A 21,689-nucleotide genomic window follows, 5' to 3' on the forward strand; every position below is an offset into this window, starting at 1 on the left:
AGGCATCTTAGTTTAATTTAACATTTTATATGAGCTTACCCAAAAGAAAATATCTTATCCCTTCTCTTTCTGCCAACTATGTGAGAAATGACTTGTGGTATATTTGAATTTGCAAACATTAGTGATGTAGTTTGACTTATTAACCCTTCAGCATCTTTGTTGGAGGGTGGGTGCAAAATAGTCGTGGCAGAGCTCAGTGGCTGGTTCCAGTGGCTTGTCAGCATGTTCTTGTCCTAGAAAATGAAGAGCCAGTGGGATAACATTTAAATGCTGCAGATATTTAATGATAGGTTTCAGCAATCTTACAAACTCCTCAGCTATGCAGCACAAGTTTAGAGCCAGACATTACTGGCAGTTATTTATGTCTATTATAGTATATTTCAAAGAAATATTTAGAAATTGCCAATGGTAGCTAAATTCTGCAATATATGAAGTCATTCTTAAAATGATTCAAATCTGTTAAAAATTCATATGAACTATATATATATATATATATAATTTGTATTTCTTGCTTGAACAATGGGTAGCTTGCATAAAAAGGGGGGAAATTGTGTATTTTACCGTACTATGCAGTGGGGAGGCATTCACCCACTTACACAGACAAAGCATTGTTGCTGGTTTAATGTTGTATTTTATCCTGTGCATGTTACACCTTTTGTGTGAGCTGATTATAATTAGAGGGAATAAAACCTTTTGGATTTTCTCTTTCAGAATCGCAATGAAATTAAAAATGGAGCGATCCTTCGATTAACAACCTCTCCAGTAAGTTACCATTCTGTTCGCTCTCCTTACACTTTTTCAGTCTCCCATAATAATGGTTTGGTTGAGGTGATTACTATGAATTTTTTTCTTGTAGTGAATTTGGAAGCTCGTGGAAGGGACTGAGAATTAGTGGTTCTCTATTTTTTGGGGTCTGTGACTTTCACAATGGTGTAAAATGTTGCCCATGATCTACTGTATCCAACTACAACGGATTGTGGGATTTGTAGGGTTTTCACTCATTTGGAGGAGGGCTGGTATTGCTGGGTGTGGGCCTTGTGGATTAGGTTTGGTGCTGCTGGGTACTTCTGTCTAATCTCTCTTCTCCCTCCCCTCCTCCCCCCCCTACCCCCCCATTTGCACAGCACTCATCTCCAAGGTGGCATAGCTTCCAGTCTGTTAAGGTGGCACCAATGCCTCCATCAGAGAAACTGTCTCTGCTCCAGAGTTCAGAGCTGGGAGGGAGGATGAAAGACAGGATGGGGAGAGCTCTACTATCTTTGGGTTAAAGGCATGTGGTAGGGTTGGGATGACAGAAGGGGGAGAGAGAGGAGGACTGAGTGAACTGCTCCTTCTTATCTCCTCTCCAGGTTTCTAGTGACCATGAGATTTTGCATTTTTTATCCCACTCCCTCTCAGCTGGTGGGTGGGACCCACTAGATCCCCATCATGACCCATTTCTGGGCTCTCAGCTATACTGCCACATATTGAAAGCCTCTGTTTATCTGCAGTATGGGTATCAGCAATAGAACTCTCTCCATCCTGCATCACCAATGCACTATCTTGCCAAAACAGCTTACCTGAGTTTGTCTGGTCATGGTAGCCATGGCAGATGCAATGCAGTATTCTGAAAATTTCAGTCCCCAGGCAAAGCAACTCCTTTAAACAACCGCAACTATGTTCTGACGGGATCAAATCTAGGGATGAAAAAGGTCCTGCCCATTCAATCCTTGGCTTCTGATGTGGCTGCCAAAAGGGGTGCCAGTTACAGAGGAAGCTTTGTGATGTGAACCCTGTCTATTAGGACCTGGTCCGAGACCATTAATTTATTTCACATAGGCCACTGAACCGCTTAGTAACTTTCAGGTAAGGGAAATCTAGTCTGGATTCTAAACTGTAATAAAGAAATGAAAAGCTCCGTATCTTATTGATAATTCACCAAGTCATGCAGACCTCTCTGTTCACACCCACCCCACCCAACTCGATGTTTGCAGTTACCAGACACTGGGCATGCCAATAGCAAAGTTGCAGATATGTTGGGGTAGAAATAGGGAATTGAAGGACACAGCTAGACATCTGGAATTTTGGGGCAAGCGAATGGAACTTTATTTGTTCCATGAGAGCATAACCTCTCACAAGGTGACCTGTCCAGCAGCAGTAAAAAGGGAGAAGGCAATAGGTACTCCCTCTGTCACATGTCTTCTTTTTTTCATGCTCAATTCCAGAGTATCACATTCCCAAAGCTTAACAACAGTTTAAGAGCAAGGCCCTCTCAGAGCCTGGATTACTTCCAAGCTGTATCATGGCCTGCAACCCAGGACAACCTAATACATAGGAAGCTACCTGGTCTCATAGATGGCTCAGGCTTCCCTGTAAATCTAACCCCCTTTCCTGGGATGCCTCAGGAAGAGGCGAGGTGGGGACTTCCTCAACACCTCCAAATCTCTGTGGTTTTCGGGGAATCAAGCACCAATCCACATCGATCCCACTGAAAAGGGGGACCTGACATCCCTGTTGCCTAAAATTGTAATCCCATAAAACCAAGCAAAATCTGTGTTGATGTGTCAGCAAAGAGTAGCACACAAACTGCCTGCATAATTCCTCAAAAAGTACCCATGCCATCAACTCCATGTTGGAGCCACGGTACCTTCTAGTTTCCAGCATTCACTTTTTTTTTAACCCAATTCCAGTGTTTTATAGTCAAATGTTTACATTTTTTTAAAACTGTGGCTGTGGTTTGGGGGACCTTTTTAAAGGATTGGGGTGTTGCTAATGAATGGCATTTTTGTAGTCTTCAAAATTTACAGATTAATGGTGCTTTCCATGTACGCATGCTAGAAGAAAATCTTTGTTCTCTAGGTACTACAATAATAAGTACCGAAGATAGATAGAGCAGAGGTTTCCAGTCTGTGGGCTCGGGACCCACTGAGCCCATGTTGTTTGCCCCGGGAAACTGGCTAGCCACATATCTGTCCTTCCTCCTTGTTTCCAGCTGAGAACAACAGAACATGTGGATGAGACACTGTGTAAAGCAAATTGTAAGCTGTGTAATTCTGCAGAATGGACAAAACCCTTATGCTACATACAGCTAAAAATACACTAATGCTTTCATAAACTTGCTTTACCGTTATGGAATTATTAGCTGTCACCAGAATGGCATGCTATTGTAAATGGAAAGGGAAGTCAGCCATTTAATAGTGGATAGGCAGGGTGAGATGCAAGTCCACAAGACTGAATTTAGGATGTGGTCATTCCATGAAAACGTTTAAGAAGCCCCTATTTAAGAGAACATTCATTAAATATGTTTGACCTTGGGGCACTGTGAACTGGCCAAGAAGCTGTTACTCAGCTAAATGGAAGTGTTTTTCCACTTGGGCTCATCAACACAATTTATCTCTGGACTCCGCTGGAATCCCTGATATCTTAGAGTATCTACTTACCCATAAGTCTTTGGATCTTGCGTTCAGTTCCCCGCAGGTTCATTTAGCAGCAGTCAGCACTTTCCATCCTCCAGTGGATAACTGTACGATCTTGAAACACCCTGTCACAATTATATTTTTGAAGGGCATTCTCAGAACCTTTCCACCAGTGGTGAAGTTTGTATCTCAGTGGGATCTCAATTTTGTTCTATCATCTTTCACTAAGACTCCCTTTGAGTCGCTGACTACATGCTCTATGACACGTCTGTTCATGGAGGTGGCCTTTCTGATAGCTATAACATCGGCAAGAAGAGTCAGTGAACTGGGAGTACATATGGTTGGCCCACCTTCTATAAAGAAAAGGTCTCACTACACCTCCATGCCAGATTCATATCCAAGGTAGTTTTTGTATATCCTATGAGTCAGGTCATCCAATTACTTGTATTTTTTTCCTAAACCACATGCCTTGGAAGAAGAAAGAAGACTGCATTCTCTGGACTTCCAGAGGGCTTTGGCCTTTTATCTGCAAAGAACAAAGGAGGTTAGAAGACACCTAAACTATTTGTTTCCATAGCAGAATGATCAAGAGGTCAATATATATTTGCGCAGAGATTTTCTAAATGGATCTTGGGTTGCATCACCTTTTGTTACCAACTAGCTGGCATCCTCCCAACCATCCCTAAAAGGATAAAGGCTCATTCCACCAGGGGGGGAAGCTACTTCAGCTGCATCTCTGAGAGACATACTCAGACTAGAATATGTAGGGCAGCTACATGGAGCTCTTTGCATACCTTCATGAGACATTATATCATGGTACAGTCTCAACTGTGGATACGGCTGTGGGGACAGCAGTGCTACCTTCAGCTATCACTTCTGTTTCACTGAACCCACCCCCAGTTTGACTACTCCTTGTTAATTTCTTACATCCGGAATACACATCACAACTTATCTGTAACTGGAAGTTCTTTGAGATGTGTGGTCCCTATCTGTCTTCCACTACCCACCCTCTGTCCCCTCTGCTGTGGATTGGGTACACTGCAGTAAGAATGGGAAACTGGAGAGATGTTGGCCAGCACCATCCTTTATGCTGTCAGTTGGGAGCATGAAGAAAGCTATAACGTGTGTAGACCAATGGACATTGCTTGAAAGAAATTCTGGACTCAGGCTCATGGTGCTCATGCGTATCCATGTGTGGAATACAGATACGGATCACACATCTCGAAGTTACAGGTAAGTAACCTCCATTTCCATGGGCAAATGCCCACCCTTACACAATGCTTTCACTTCCAGGTGTGAGTTTCTGATTTTTATCCCCTACAGCCAGAAACACTTGAAAATGGGACAGTGAGGGTGGTTTTTTTTTTTTTCTAAATTAAATCTGAAACCCTAAGTACAAGTACAGTGTTTTTTCTTTTAATTATCACAGATTTAGATTACTTGTTCTTTTTTAGACTTTGGCTTCTTTTCTCTAAATCATTATAGCATCACTTTTGCAATGCAGTAATTACTGGCACATTGCTAAATCCCTTATAAACCGTCTCCTTTAGAGATTTATGACTTGCCTATTTGCAATTTCACTGAGTTGGAACTTTGTGAATGTGAATTGTCAGACCTGTTGGGAATTTGACCTGTCTCTTTGTTTCTTCAGATCTGTTTGCAAAGTTCATGTCTCATGTGATTCTCTGAGGACTGTTTTTTCCCTAAACAATGCTTCCCCTTGCCGCCTCTTTGAAACACTCACACACTCGGTCTCCTAGGTTACTTGAGCATAGATTGAATTTCTGTCATATTATCTTGGCTCTCATCTTTCTATCTTTCCTATTTATCTTGACTCTCCTATTATCTTCCTCACTATCTCGGTATGCACTATATAGTATTTTTGTCATTTTACATGACACATTTCCCCCCTGTGCCCAGTTACGTTTCTATGGAATTAACTTATGTATCTTATCCAGCATGTATCTTTTTATATGGATTTATATGAGAGTGAAACGTCAGTTTGTCTGGGATTGCCCATTCTGGGATTTTTTTGTTCTAGTGATGGGTGTGTAGATGGATAACTTAGTTATAATCATTGTATAGTGTGAAAATATTCCTAAAGCAGAGTTGTCTGTCCTCCCATGCAGTAAGCAGAATGGCATCTGCTACTGTTTGTGAACATTCATGCGTATATTTTATACACCAGATCCTGCAAACCCTTATTCTAGTGACTGTTCTTTACTAGAGGTAGGTAAAATATTAGCAGCACACAAATTAAGTGATTAGTCCCTGTATCAGTTAATTAATTATTCACAAACAGCATTGGACATCTGTGTATTATCTTGTTCAAAATGATTCAACTAATGGCTTATACAAACATATGGTTTGCTTGTGAACTGTACCATAATTATTGATCCGTGTACTAGCTTTTAATAATGTGCTATTTGTGATGTGGGTTTAGCCACCTTTGTCACATGAGGTTGTTTTTTTGGCTACCTGACTGGATGACTCCTGAACCCGCAAATAGCTTTCAGGATGCCTGCATTAACATTTCCAGCATGAATACTCATGCAAATACATGTTTGCACAAGTATCATTGTGAAAATACATGTGCCCACAAGTACTTACAATAATTGTCCTTTTCTGTGAACATTTCTACAAAGACAAACACATTTTTGTCATGAATGTCTTCGAAAATCATGTTGTGATGTTTTGGAGTTCACCCAGACCATCACCTGCCCTGTAACTTTGGGTGCCTTAATGCTGTGCAACTATGGCTCAGAGCTCTGACATGGGTAGCCAGCCTACAGACATAAAGGTCTCCCCATGGCTTCCACCCACCTAGTTACTCCATAGCTCTTCTGGTCCTGAGTCTTCCCAAATCTTTCCCTTAAATTCTTAACTACCAGACACTCGGACTTTTCCCTTCTGGTTCATCACCCTAAAGGAGTGAAGCTTGCCCCCAGTTATCAGTCCACTTGGGGCTGCACACTCCACCAAGACTGCACAACAGAGACCTGCTTGGAGTAAAACTAAACAAAAAGTCAAAAAGCAAACACAAGTTACACAGACTGTAACCATAAAGACGCAATCTCAGTCTTCACACTTCTATATAAGCTAAATTCCCTTCTCTAATACAAGTTACCCATTGCCTCTTAATAGTTTTCCAGTGTGCCCTCTGTCGTAGTGGTATCTAGTGTTTCATGGACAATACCCTGCTTAGCTGCTGGCCCTCTGTTTCTGGGTAGCCTTCTCACATAATAAACCCCTTCTCTTTTAACAGGGTTTGCCATTTTTTTTCTTTCTCTGGGACTATGGATACAGAGGGGGGAAACTGCCTCTTTCCTTAGTTTTCCAAGGGCTTGGCTACACTTGCAGATGTAGAGTGCCGTGAGTTAAACCCACCTTCGTAGAGCGCAGTAGGGAAAGCGTTGCAGTCTGTCCACACTGACAGCTTCAAGCACACTGGCGTGGCCACATTTGCGGCACTTGCAGCGGCATTGGGAGCGGTGCATTATGGGCAGCTATCCCAGCATGCAAGTGACTGCAACGTGCTTTTCAAATGGGGGGGGTGGAGTGTGACAGCGAGTGTGTTGTGTGTATGTGGGGGTAGAGAGAGTGGGTTTTTGGGGTGCTGAGAGTGTGTCAGCATGCTGTCTTGTAAGTTCAGACCTCCTCTCCCCCCCTCCCCCACCCGCCTCTCTCTCTCTCACTCAGAGCAAACAGTAAATGTTTGCTTTTTCCTCGGAGCTGATAAGCAGCCGGCTTCTCCAAAATGGAGCTTTCAAACGGCATTTCCGCATTTCTGCAGCCGATTACACAACAATAACAAGAGTGGCCACTTGACTTAAGGGGATTATGGGACGTTTCCAGAGTCTGATCACAGCGCAGTAACGCAACACCTTGTTCACACTGGTGCCGCGGCGCAGCAAACTTTATTCCACTCGTCAAGGTGCAGTACCAGCAGCACTGTAGCCGCGGAGTCAGAGCGCTCTACGTGCCTTGCCAGTGTGGATGGGGAGTGAGCTAGTGCGCCCGGGGCTCCTTTATTGTGCTGTAACTCGCAAGTGTAGCCAAGGCCCAAGACTGGGGTTTTCTTTTCAGTTTCTGTGTCTTTCCATTAACTTTAATGGTCCATCATTGCCTTTCCCTTGGTTGTACAATGCTAAGTGCTTGGAGTTATTTTCATGTAAACAGTTAGCCTGGGAGGTGCCCCTTCGTGCCTGATTGCTTCCCCTGGCTAGTGTGAAGTGGAGCCGTAGTTGCACCATGATTACAATTAAAATGTTCTACACATATGTACATGCATATGTTTATAAGCGTAAACTGTGTATCCATCTCCTGGTGACCATCAAGGTCAGAACATCGCAAGTTTTCATAAATGACATTACTTGATATATGTTTATACACAATAACATGGTATACAACCACTTGATCCAGCTGCATATTCTTTAGAGTTCAGACCACCTGTTTTCCCCTTGGGGTGTCTAGACCATATTATCATACACATATAGGCCCAACGTTGTCAATGAGGAAAGGGCTGGGGATCAGACCCTGAGGCCCTGATCTTGCAAACACTAAACTTAACTTTATTGGGGCTACTCATTAGAGCCCAAGTTTGTAATCATTGGTATCTTTTAATTATGAATTAAATATTTAAAAAAACCTAATCAGCAGTCCTATATAACCCTGTAATAGTAAATAATGAGCTACTTTGGCGTGTTTTTCTGCATGTGATGAAGGGAGAAGCTATTTTTAGGATAAGTTTCATTTTTCAAGTTTCCAAGGTGATGTTATAAATAGTAAGTACAACCAAAAAACCTAAAACCAAACCCTTGGATTGTGTGCTTTTCTAAAATTTTAATAGGTAGCTACTGAATGCGCACAAACTTCTTTTTAAATATTTTTTTCCGTGCCTATGCACTACATCTATAATACTTTTCCCACTGACTGACTTTGTAGCTTTGGACTGGTATCTTCTCTTCTCACAGGTTTGTTTTCTTTAAATGACTATCACTGATCCTAACATACTTCACAGAGCTCTTTTGTGGATTATGTTTGTACAGGGCTTTGCATATATAAGTTCTAATTGCTAAGTATTATTATAAAAATCGTAACCATTTGCCCATGCAGCCTTCAATTGAATTACATTGCTTAGTAGAAGTAGAATGCCAATTGGTTTTACGTGGTTTGTTGGACTTAGTTTGCATATAATGCAGATTATATAGCATGTCCAATCATCCACTGTTTTCTGGAGTATGATGGGGTTGTGTTATGGATGAAGTTGCAGCCTAAACACTGAATTTCCTTGCTTTGATTGGTGTAAAATACTCTAGATTAATTCGTAATGGTCTGTACACATTGTTATTCTAGGGGGATTAGACATTCTGATTTTGTTTACACCAATGGGAATGATGTGATTAATTTATCTGCATAGCAAGCTGAAATATGTACACTACCTTGTATTTCATGATATGTTTCTTAAGTTTGTTGTAAAAGATGAAGAATAAAATCCTGGCCCTATTGAAGTCAATGGGAGTTTTGCCATTATTATTATTTGTATTACTTTAGTGTCTAGAAGTCCCAGTCGTGGACCAGGACCCCATTGTGCCAAGCATTGTAAAGAACATAAAGAGTACCTGCCCTGAAGAGCTTAATCAATGAGAGTTTTGCTATCGAAGCCGGTAGGGTCAGGATTTCACCCAGAGTGCATTAATGTTTGAGAATGTCTGGATTCAGAATTTCTGCAACCTCCTTCCCAGGCTGACGCTCTTCCTCTTCCTTAAGGGTATGTCTACACTGGCAGAGTTACATCACTGGCAGTTACAGCGCCACTCAGAGAGTGCTGAAGGGAAACTGCTGTTGTGTGTTCACACTGTCAGCTGCCTGCGCAATAGCGTGTTCACACTTGCGGCAATTGCAATGGTATTCGGAGCGGTGCACTCTGGGCAGCTATCCCACAGAGGAATTCTTCCTCTTCTGCCACTAAGAATTGTGGGAAGATGGAGGAGGGTCTTGCTGCTGAGGGTGAGCAGGGAGTCAAGGGAGGGTCTTCTCCAAGACTGTGCCTTCCGCCATGGCCCTATGTGGCTCGCCTGTGTGCAACAATGGTTTCCCCCCTTCCCACCCCCAACCATGACGGCACACTGGCGCGGGAAAGTTACCATTAGTGGGACAAGAAACAAAACAGCTCTGCCAAAGAACCCGCGGCAGTGGATGGCCCAGTATCTCTACTAGAGTTTCCTGGAGATCTCTGAAGCAGATTCCCGTGAAGTGAGGGAGTCCATCAACAGCCTGTTCCACCGCTCAAACTAGGCATGTGGTGGTACATGCATCATACAGAGACAAGGCTGCTTTCTGCAACTCTTCTGCCCCCAACAACTCGCTTCAGTGATTCACAAAATCAAATCTACTTACCAGGGGCCTCCTCTCCTGTTTGCGCTTCACCAAGCTCCGACAGCTGTGACTGGCTAGGCTCCTCCAGGGTACTCATCCTCTGCCTCTGGGTCCCCCTTCACTTCCTCGTCCAAGATTTCCTCCTCCTGGCTCGGTCCACTCTCGACTGGCACGCGAGAGTATCCACAGTGGTCTTTGCAGTGGAGGTGGGGGTCACCACTGAGTATTGCGTCCAGCTCTTTGTAGAACTGGCAGCTAGTGGGCGCAACACCGGAGCAGTGGTTTGCCTCCTGCGCCTTGTGGTAGGCGTTCTGCAGCTCCTTCACTTTGACCCTGCACTGCAGTATGTCCCGGTCATGGCCCCTTTCTGTCATGCATCGTGAAATCTGTCCGTAGGTATCATAATTCCTACGGCTGGAGCGCAGCTGGGACTGGACAGCCTCCTTTCCCCAAATGCCGATAAGGTCCAGCAGCTCAGCATTGCTCCAAGCGGAGGATCGCCTGGTGCGTGGAGCAGGCATGCCCACCTGGAAAGATGTGCTGAGACCACTGCACGCATCACCGAGCAAACAGGAAGGAGACTTTCAAAATTCCAAAGGAATTTACGGGGTGGGGATGACGATTGGTCACCTGAGGACAGGGCCATAGAGTTCAAACTGATGACCAGAGAGGCAAGAACAGGCATTGTGGGACACCTCCCGGATGCCAATCACAGTGCTATAATCGACCACGGTATCTACACTGGCACCACAGCGCTATACCCCCAGCGCAGAAAGCTGTACGCCTCTCGTCGGGGTGGATTTTTTACAGCGCTGCAACTACGCCGTTTCTGCACACTAAGGGGCTTGGCAGTGTGTGCACCTCGGGAGTTACACCGCAGAAAGCTGTTGTACTGCGCAGAAACTCAGGGCCACCCAGAGGATTCGGCGGGTCCCGGGGGGAAGGACCTCCTGCCGTGGGTCTTCAGGGCACTTCGGCGGGCCACCGAATTGCTGCCGAAGACCCGGAGCGGAAGAAGCTCCGGGGGCCCGGGCCCCACGAGAGTTTTCCGGGGTCCCCGGAGCAAGTGAAGGACCCCGCTCCAGGGGCCCCGAAAAGCTCTCATGGGGGCCCCTGTGGGGCCCGGGGCCTGGGTCAAATTGCCCCACTTGCGCCCCCCCCCCCCGCCCCCGGGCGGCCCTGCAGAAACTTGCCAGTGTAGACAGGGCCTAAGTTTGTGTGTTAATTGTTTGCAAAGTTTAAAGATACAGGGTGTGAAGTATTCTCCTCTGCCAGAAGGAATACTTAGGCAGTGTACAGTGGCTGTTTATCTGTAGCAGTCAGTGGAACCCTTTGTAGGAGTTTCTAATCTCCAAAGGGTTGATGGGTTTTCTATGCAAATTCCCATCTTGGACTTAGATCATTTCTTTTTTATTTTATAACTGACAGTCCTGTCAAGCTGTCTCTGCTTTTAAGCACTGTAGTTCAGACAGTGCAGCCTATCCTGGCTGTCCTTTCAACAAGACTAGACAGATATTTTAGGCTTCTTGAAGACCTTTTGAAATACTCCAGCTTTGACAGAGTGCATTTTACAAGCTTCCTGTTCTCCTCCTCCGCTTCCTCCTCTTCAAAACTGGAGAGCTTTTAATACAACCCTTACTTTATTGGAACAGCAGTGTTCTGGTTAATTCCCCTCATCATATTTCTCAAAAGGGTTTTATTTTTTATTCCTACCTGGATCATATTTTAATAAGAACAGACATGTGGCAGCCAGCTTTACTGTTCATTAGCAATGCTCTCTACTGTCCATCCACTGATGAATTATAAATCATTAAAAGAACACCCTGGTAACCACTCAGCATGCATCATCTGGGTGTCATTTTAATGCATTGTTCAGCAAGACTGTGCATTCTGTAACAGCACATATGAGCACTATGGCAACAAGAACTAGGAGATTTTTGAGGACTGCGTGTTGTTCAGTGCAGCAATATTTTCATCCATGTGGCATGTAATGTCAATAGCCAACATTACGTTTGCCACATGAGACAATTACCAATATTTTTGCTAAGAAAAATATTTCTTTATTCTCTAATCAAGATCTGATCTGCCTGTACCAGTTCTTCTCTCTTCTGATGGCAGAAAGGATGCAGGTTTCTGGATGCACAGACGTCCAGGGGGTTGCTTTACATACCGTAGGCGCCACTGCCTAGAAACTTTGACCTTTGGCCTATTAAGCCTTGTCCACATTCATTTTTCAGGAAATCTTTTGCTGTTGCACTACTGCTGGTGTAGCATTAACATTGGTGAAGACAAATGTAGTTGAGGACATGAGTAAGTTCCCATCTACACAGACAAAACTGAGTTTAACTACTATTATATCCTAGCTAGGTTACATCATGGTTTGGCTAGCCTGTGTAGAAAGGACCAAACTATATTGCAACCATGTTATAGAACTGTTACAGCCGTGGGTGAAATCTTGGCCGCTCTGTAGTCAGTGACAAAACTTGGCCTTTACAAGGCTGCAGCAAATTTCTGTAACTGTTTGTTTTTGGTCCTATCCACACAGGTAAGACCAAACTGTCATAAAAAAACATGGTCAGGACATTATGAAGTTACCATGTGATCCCCCAACATAGTAGTTTTGCAGTGTAGATGGACTATTAGACTAGATCTCAACTCTTACTAAAGCACAGTTATGACAACATCTAGCCCCATTCACACAACCAACCATCCTGTCTTGTAACTGCCTTTAATGGTCCTTGTCAAATTTGTTGGTTATATCTATGTAGACGGACCCTAACATCCTAGTTTGTGACCCTCTTCACGCAGCAGTAGTGAAGGTCTTCTAAATAGATTTTGAGGGTGGTTTGTTTCAGTAACATGCTTAATGATGTCCTTGAAACCATTTTCAAAGTGAGTTCAGCTGAGCTGACGTAGTACTTTTGAAGACCCTCCAAAATGTCCATTCTAGAGTGGGTAACAACTCATAGAAGTTACATTTGTTCTGAGAAATATTAATGTTTTGCAAAACTTCCATGCTGGCAGCTAGTCATCCTTCCCAGATGTAACAGTCGTGGAGACTGAGGGCTTATCTACATTATGGGAGTTACTGTGGCATACCCGTGCCGCTGTAACTCTGTACTGTATATGCATATTACAGCGACGGCAGGGGTATTTTCATCACTGTAGTAACTCCACTTCCCCAAGCAACGGTAGCTAGGTCAATGGAAGAATGCTTCTGCCAGCTTAGCCAGTCTGTGCCAAGGGTTTAGGTTGGCATAATTGCAGTACCCAGGGTGTGAGTTTTGCACACCCCTGTGCGCTGTATCTAAGGGTGTGTCTACACTTACCGTGGATCAATGCTGTGGCAATCGATCCACTGAGGGTCGATTTAGCCACTCCATGCATCTGATGAAGTGGGTTTTAGCCCACGAAAGCTTATGCCCAGATAAATTTGTTAGCCTCTAAGGTGTCACAAAGACTCCTCATTGTTTTTGCTGATACAGACTAACACGGCTACCACTCTGGAACCTGTCACTTAACCTCTGTGTGCCTTAATTTACTCATCTGTAAAATGGAGGAAAATTATCCTTCCTTACCTCCTGGGGGGGCGGGGATGTTGGGAGGTTTAATTTATTAATGTTTATCAAGCATTCTGAAATCGATGAATAGAAGGTTATATATAAAGTACATATTGGTTTTTATTATTTCCGATCTCTCCTGTTCAAAAATATTCACTTATACATTCAATCCTGGATACTCACAGCACCTACTGAAAAGCCATTGTCCTTGCAGGTGTAGAATAATTATTATATAGCAAAGAAATTGTCAGACAGAACAAATTCAGCTTTCCCTAGTGCAAATATAATATCAAAGAGAGTGACTGTGCCAGGCCTTACCACTAATTCAGTTTCCTAATGGGCTACTGCTTCAGATTCACGCTTCAGTCAATGCACATAAGTGTGTTGTAGGAAATTGAATTTTACAAGCATCTGAGTATAGCAGGGAAGGTTCTATCAATAGCAGAAAGATTGGTTAGCTGTTAGCTGAAGCTTTTGGACATTGTATCCAGGTAATTGTTATTCTGGGATCATTGACTGAAAATGTGAGATGAATGTATTTTAAAGTAATTGCTTAACTATGCAAAACAGATTTACGTGGCTTCTGGACAATTTAATTTAAAAAAATCCCTTTAGCTCTTTATTTTTTCTGTTCCTGTCAGATTTCACATTATTTCTCATCAGTGAGGTAAACATTGATGGGCAGGATATTTTTAATATGTGATTCAATTAAGTGATATAAGATGATGTATGTGTGATAACGTCATATAGTTTAGGAGGAAATCATTCCCATGTTCTTTGGAAATACAAATACCATGGATATAAAACTGAGAAAAAGCAAAAGAAAAAAGGTAGGGAAAGGAGCGGAGGAAACAGAAATCAGTAGTACCATGTGTGCTCTGCATAGGATCTGGAGTAGGATAATATATTTTTGTTTAAGGGTGATGGAAGAGTGTGTTGAATGAAGTAAATGTAGATTGAAAAGAACTGCCATTGTCCTAATTATAAAGAAACTACATTTATGTACTTTGCTTTTTGGGGTAGTTTTAATTGTTTGGGTCACACTTCATATTAAGGGTACATAACCTTTTTGGGCCATGGACTGTCTTTTTTTTTTTTTTGTTCAGTGTTTGTTTGTTTCTTTACAGTGCTCAGCACAAAGGGATACTGGTCCAAGACTGGGCTCTTGGGTACTAGAGCAATACAAATAATAATCCGTTCCGTTCGGAGAAATTAGGAGCCCCAGTACATCATGTACACAATACATTTATAACTAAGAGTTCGAGGAGTTTTTTTTAATGTTTTTTTTTTCTCTTTTGTCTCTGGTGAGGCTCAAAATGCACAGCAGCTCCACGAGAGGATCCAATCTTCTAGTATGGATGCCAAGTTAGAAGCACTGAAAGACTTAGCCAGTTACTCCCGGGATGTTACGTTTGCCCAGGAATTTATAAATCTAGATGGTATCTCTCTCCTAACGCAGATGGTTGAAAGTGGCACAGAGTAAGTATTTTGCTTGAACTGTAACATTTGTTTCCACCAGTTTTGTGTCTCACTCTCTCTCAGACACACTATTTTAGCTTGAAATATTAGTAAACACTCCTCACTTCCTAAAACTAAACGAACATAAGAAAATGAAAAGCAGTATTTGAACAGTCCTCTGCTACTAAAACAATATCTGTGCAATCACATGAAACCTTGTAAAATGTGTTGTTTTTCCAGAGGGAAAAGGAAATCGTAGGAAGTCACAAGTCACTTCTGTGCCACAAAGCCCAGGAATCAACATGGTCTTCATTGCCCAGAAATAACAAGCTTCATTTGTTAAACTTTTGGTCCTAAGGTTCCTGTTAAATAGTGACAATTGATAACTGTTTTTTAAATTTATATTTTTTGATACAATGTAAAAAAAATCCACTTCCTTTTGTTTTAATTTTATGTCTTTAATTTTAGTTTCATTTTTGATGGGATTTTCAAAGATTTTTACAGGTCAATAGGTGTTAGGCACCTGACTCCCTTACACTCTTTTGGAAAATGTCAGCCATTTTTACCGGTGTGAAGTGGCCTTATCCTGTTCCAGTAAAGTAACTGAGAGTTCTGTTATTGACTTCATGGGCATAGGATTGAGGCAGTTATTTGAAGTTTGTTCAAAATAGACCCCCCACCAGTTGGTGCATCACACTGTTAAGTAGTGCTTTAATAGTTTCTATTTGCAACGGGCTTTTGAGATCCTTGGGTGAAAGGTGCTGTTTACAGAGAGTGTTTTGCTGTCACTCTATCAGATACCGTGAAGGGCACCTGCGTGGATATTTTAGATTACTGCTTGCAATCCAGCTAGTGATACAAAGGGTTTGATTCTGTACTCCCTCACAACAGTTTTACACTGGCATAAGGACTTGTCTATACTAGAGATTTACACACTGCTGTACATACAGTAGAACAAACCCTAGGCTGATCTATACACAGAAGCTGTACTGGTTTAATTAAAATAACTTTTCAATAATTTTTTGTTAAATTGGCTAATATTGCTTCAGCTTTTGTTGGTTAGTGACCAAATTAAGCTAAATCAATATAAGCCAGGTTTAAATTGATTTAAGTGTGTCCTCACATACTCTTAGTTAAATAAGCTCAAGTGTGTGTATATGCAGGCTGCATGCGATGTTATTGCAGCTGTGCTGTCGCAGGATATTAGAGAGAAAAGGTGGGTGAGGTAATATCTTTTATTGGACCAAGTTCTGTTGGTGAGAGAGACAAGCTTTCAAGCTTACACGGAGCTCTGTGTAATCTTGAAAGCTTGTCTCTCTCACAAGTTGGCCCAATTAAAGATATTACCTCATCCACCTTGTCTCTGTGTGAAGGCTGGGCATTTGTGTAGATCTACTACACCGATATAAAAAGTGGCTTGCATTGACAGGGCTTTCAAACGGATAAGCTGCACTAAGCCACTCTTTTACTGGTGCATCATGTCTACACTAGAGGTTTGCAGCAGGGTAGCTCTATCAATGCAGGTACACTGGTGCAAAAATACCCAGTGTAGGCAAACCCTAAAACTGGTGTGCCTGAGCAGAGAATCAGGACCAAAGAGTTTCCAATGGATTCACATGTTGTTGACCTATAACTGCTCACTGTATTCTTCCTCCTTGTTTAGCTCATCGGAGCCTCTGCAATTTGCAGTGGTGACTGGAGTGATTGCAGTCTGATTTTGTTTTTAAAGTTTGGTTAGGTGAGAGTAATTGTGGAGCAAAGACATCTGCACTGCACAGTGCATCTTGTTCAAGTTTTATACTGTGTCATTTTATACAGTAAATCCTTGGTAAGATCATGCCTAATAGCCACAAGAATAGAAAACCTTAATTTAGAGTTTTGGTGAAAATGGAAAGGGCAAAGTCTGAACCTAACACACACATGCACTCTTTCTCCTGGTCTCTCTTGCGCTCTCCTGTTCTGCTTTAATCTTGACCGTCTTGATCTTCATTGTGAGTCTGATGATCAGTCTTCACTGCACAGTTAACTTGAGTTACATGTTCTTGAGTTAGCCTAGCTTGAGTGAGAGCAGCCTCACTGCAAAATCACACTTGAGGTCCCATGTCCATGCTAGTGCAGCACTCACTCACGTGTGGCACTAAGACTTCTAGGAATACGTTCCCAGTGAATTGTGGGAGACCTTGTCTGGGGGAATTATGGGAAGGCACTAGAGGACTGGGGTTGCTGAAGTAAAGCTCACTTGCATCCACGCTATAGCGTAGTTGTGCTAGCAGCTGATGAGTTGTGCTAACTTGAGCTTTAGACTATATCCCCTGATGGATCAGCCAGCTCTAGTTTAAAGCACCACCATACTAGAGTTAAAGTGTTTTGTGTGTGGATGAGACTCAAGTTAGAGGCAATGCTCAAGTTATACCTTGAGCTAACTTTGGGCTAGTCTACACTGGCAACGTTAAAGCGCTGCCGCGGCAGTGCTTTAACGTGGCTTGTGTGGTCGAGGCAGAGCGCTGGGAGAGCTCTAAAAAAACGCACCTCAACGAGGGGCATAGCTACCAGCACTGGGAGCGTGGCTCCCACCGCTGGTGCATTGTCTACACTGTCGCCTTACAATGCTGAAACTTGCTGCTCTCATGGGGGTGTTTTTTCACACCCCTGAGCGAGAAAGTTGCAGCGCTGTGAATTGCCAGTGTAGACAAGCCCATCTGTGGTGAAGAAAAAACCCTTGTTAACCTTCAGCAGACAGGCACAGTGAAGCTCTGGAGTTCATGCCACTTTTGCCAATGAGGAGTCCTGCACCATTTATACCTGGCTTGTTTGTCCTTCATTCCATTACTTCAGTGATAGTTCTGATTCCATGTTTTACTGACTAGGATACCCCTGGATTTTCCAGGTAGCCGTACATGTCTTGCTAATCTGGTGTAATTAAAATAAAAATCATTGACAGGAGTTATCAGTGTCTCCCACTTACATCCCAACATGTTACTTACACTGCATGTATACAGTGCATTGGTTCAAGAAAATTAAAATGACCATTTTGCTACATACTCTGGTGAATGGAGACTGGATAGTAAACATTCAGGAGAGTTCTGTAACTTCCTCTATTTTTTTTTTTAATTTCATACTGTATAATTACCACAATTCTGTCAAGATCTCCTCTCTGACCACTACACCATTTGGAATAAAAGGGCCGTAGGAGCTGTGTGTGCTGAGATTAAAATATTGTAGCTAGCAGCGGTCTGATCTTAGTGTGGACAGGGCCCTAATGAAGCTGCAAGTGTATCTGGTTAATACCAATATTTTTTACAGTAGCTGTGGAGTGGTAGCAAGTCTAGAAACCGCTTGTGTCCATCTCACTCAGATTGATTGATGCAGCTGGCAAAGTGCTTATGCTCCAGTAAGAATGCTCAGCTTGCTTCTCTTTCAGGCTTTCTGAGTATGCTGCACGTTGTTTATTTTTACCAAACAAAATCAAGAAATTGGAAAGCGTTCTTGTATTTGCTTTTAAGATGCAGATGGACTGTAAAAATGGGTACTTCATACCCCCCACAACAAGTAAATGCTGATTACCAACGCTAGGCTTCCTGGTGTCGAGTCATCTCTAGGACTTTGGTCTATATACACAAAAAGGACTGCACACATGCATAAACAAGAAGTGACTTCAGACTCTTCATATGCTAGAGAAAGTTATTGGTTTTTTTTAAAATGAGCTGTTTCTATCTAGTACATAGCATTTCTTAGTAGGTTTTATTACTATATTATCTTGCACAAGAAACCCAGGTTGTGCTTGGCCACAGAGGGATGTGCAGGTAGATTTCCTGATCCTGATGCACAGGAATTGACATATAGGGTCAAGAGACTACTTGTTCCTGTTCGCCCTCAGGCAAAAGGACACTGAAAAGAGGGAAGGGAGGAAGCAAGACTAGGGTGACTGGACAGCAAATGTGAAAAATTGGGATGGGGGTGAGGAGTAATAGGAGCCTATATAAGAAAAAGACCCAAAAATCAGGACTGTCCCTATAAAATCGGGACATCTGGTCACCCTAAGCAAGACATGCAACAATTTCCTGCCCCCGCCTGGCTCTGAGCTGCCCTAATAGCTGGTGCAAAATGTGCACCCCTATACTCGAGGAAACAGAAGCAAAATTGTCTGAAAGAGATTGTGCCTCAGCCAGGCACCGTCTCCTTGCTGCACCTTCTGGGATGTGGTCTCCCACCCACAAACCCTCCTTCCCCCTCCCTGGGCTACTATATCCCATAATCTAGCCCAGAATCAGTATTTTAGCAAATAGCATTGGTGTTGCCAGCTCTCCTGCTTTATAATAAATCTCATGATATTTAGTGTTTTTTCTTAAAGCCCCAGCTCCTGGAATCAGCTTTCATATTTAAAAAAAAAAGTTTTTAGCTCTTTTGAAAACATGAATACTAAAGGCTGAAAAGTCAGAAGGCAAATAAAAAGAACCCGGCTTTTACTATGGCTTTAAAATCATGAGATTTTAAAATAAATCTCATGATTTGGGGGGCCAGATGCATGATTTTTGCATGCTTGCTGTTGGCAACCCTGCCTTTGTGCTAGAAACAACTGTGTTAACAGCATAGTTCTAAAGCATTTTCCATTGCCACTGAGAACAGGGAGTGTTTCTGAGTTGTACATAATAAAAATGACTATGCCAGGGAACATGCTCACAACATAGCTGGGTGATAGGATAAGGATGACAGCAACTAAGTTTAATTTATTGTTGCATCTAGGGCCAGGTCTACTCTAGCAGCGCTTTGCTAGTGTAGCTATACTGGCTTATTATACTGGCAAAGAGCTCCTAGTGTGGATGTGGCTTACACTGTGGCTTATTCGTGCTTTTGCTACTATAGCTTATTCCAGCCAGCACCCCCCGAGTGAAATAAGCTCTATCAGCAAAACCTTTTATTATGATATCACTGCATCTGCACTAGAGGCTCTTGCCAACACAGCTATGCTGGTCAGAGATCACACCCCTGACTGACATAGCTATGCCAGCAAGACTTTGTAATGTAGACCTGGCCTGCATGAATAGGGACGTAATTGGTTTGTGGGAGGGAAGAAGAGGAAAGTTGCTTCAATTTCTGCATTAGAGGAATTATGCCTTTTTCCTGTTGGAAATCACAAATGCAGCCAGACCAGATTAATCTGAATTGATTTCTAAATTGTTATTCATGTTATTTTTTTTTTAAAGAGAAAGAAATCTTCCAACGAGCAAGTCAGACATACTCTTCATGCAGCTACAGCATTGGCAGCTATGTGACAATCATGCATCCATTAAGCACAAATTAAACAGATCATATTGTTCAAGACCTAGTTTAGGAAGACCGTGCTAAATTATACCTCTTAGCTCACTTTTCACATGGTATTATGTACAAGGCCAGTGGAAAACTATAAAAATTATCAGTATGGAATTTTTCCTGTTCTTACCCTCTTTGGTGAATGATCATTCACAATGTGCCACAAAATACACCTGAGCCAAAGCAGCAAGTAAAAGTCTTACATTCTTTATAAAATCTGTCAGATGACACACTTTCAACATAGGAATCTCCAAACACAGTTAAAACACATCTTGCAATATAAATGGCACCAAATCTTGTTTTAATCCTTAAAGCCCTGCAAAGTCCAAGTGAGAGCATGATTTGGTAACACATGGTTCAATCCCATCTAAACCGCAAGACGGAATTATGATTTGATTATGTTGTTTGACAACACTGGGGAAAAAAGTGCTTTCTACACTGCTGGTCCATTATGCTCACAAAGGAAACCACAATATCCAGCCCCCCCCGTCCCGTCCCTCCCCCCCCCCCACCCGATGATAGGGATGTAGTAGTGGAAGAAAAGAAAAATAAAAAGAGCCAGGTGCCCATTTTCCATCTACAATTGCTACAAACCAGGAAAGTGTTTTTGTCTGGATTGTTTTTTTCTTCCCAGGTTGCTTCATGCTTGGAATTTTTCCTTTTTATTTCCTGGTGTCTTTCCAACCTAGGCATTGTATGCAACAGGAAAAGCCCACTTTAAAGACTGAGTCAGCAAAGAGCACATCCTGAAAAAAGGGGCGGAAGATCACTGAAAATCGTGCTTTTCTAATTAAATGTCTTTACTTCAGTGTGATTGTCTGCAGTGTAGCTGTAGCCATGTAGATCCCAGGATAGACTTCAGTGTTGTTTTTCTTACCTTGCCCATACTTAAAAACATTAGCATTTAAATGGCCCTAGCTAAGTGTTGATATTCACGCCTTTTGGGGGGGGGGGGGAAGAAGGTAGACACTTTGTACTTTTGCTCTTTTTTTTGTTTTGTTTTTTGTTTTGGCAAGAGACAGATTTCTGTAAAACAGGGTGAAAAGGGAAACAGTGCAGTGGCTTTAAATTTCTGAACACTCCTCACAATGAAAAATAGGCTGTTTCTTAGCATGAAACTTAAAATTTGAGGAAAATGATGAGACCAGTTTAAAATCACAGGATTTGCAATTTTCCACAGGCATGGCTGGTTGGCGTCTGAAGATGTTTGGCTTTTATGAGAGTGGAAGTGCTGCTGTTATAGTAGTAATTTTTTTTTTCAAACATCAAATTATTACTTAGTTTGACCTCCTGATCAGAGTGTAATCAAATTCTGAGTATGATATTAAACAGGAATTGGTACAAACGACCCTCCCCCCCACTTACTGAAATATTTTTCATTGGTTTTGGGGCTGCTAGGCAACAGTATTTCATGTTGCATAGGTTTCTTGAATATCATTTGTTTTGTATGTGGTGAAGGCTTTTTCCGGGAACTGGGATGTTGTGGCCACTAAAAACATCTTACCATATGTTTAAAAAAATGGTAAGCGTTGCCAGAGCGAGAAACATTTCTGAAATGCAGTTAATTATCCCCTTGATTTTAAATGGT

The 21,689-nt window shown here is 42.4% G+C and overlaps 1 protein-coding gene across 1 annotated transcript in view; it reads left to right on the forward strand.

Moving 5' to 3' along the window:
- ELMO1 (engulfment and cell motility 1) overlaps positions 1-21,689 on the forward strand; it is a 476,091-nt gene that overhangs the window by 135,001 nt on the left and 319,401 nt on the right. Inside the window, exons 5-6 of the mRNA XM_065398227.1 lie at positions 712-762; positions 14,643-14,812. Coding sequence (XP_065254299.1) covers positions 712-762; positions 14,643-14,812 — 221 coding nt within the window. The remainder of the gene's footprint in view (positions 1-711; positions 763-14,642; positions 14,813-21,689) is intronic.

Source organism: Emys orbicularis, chromosome 2 (genome assembly GCF_028017835.1).
Source record: "Emys orbicularis isolate rEmyOrb1 chromosome 2, rEmyOrb1.hap1, whole genome shotgun sequence".
In the NCBI taxonomy this organism is placed as follows: domain Eukaryota; kingdom Metazoa; phylum Chordata; order Testudines; family Emydidae; genus Emys; species Emys orbicularis.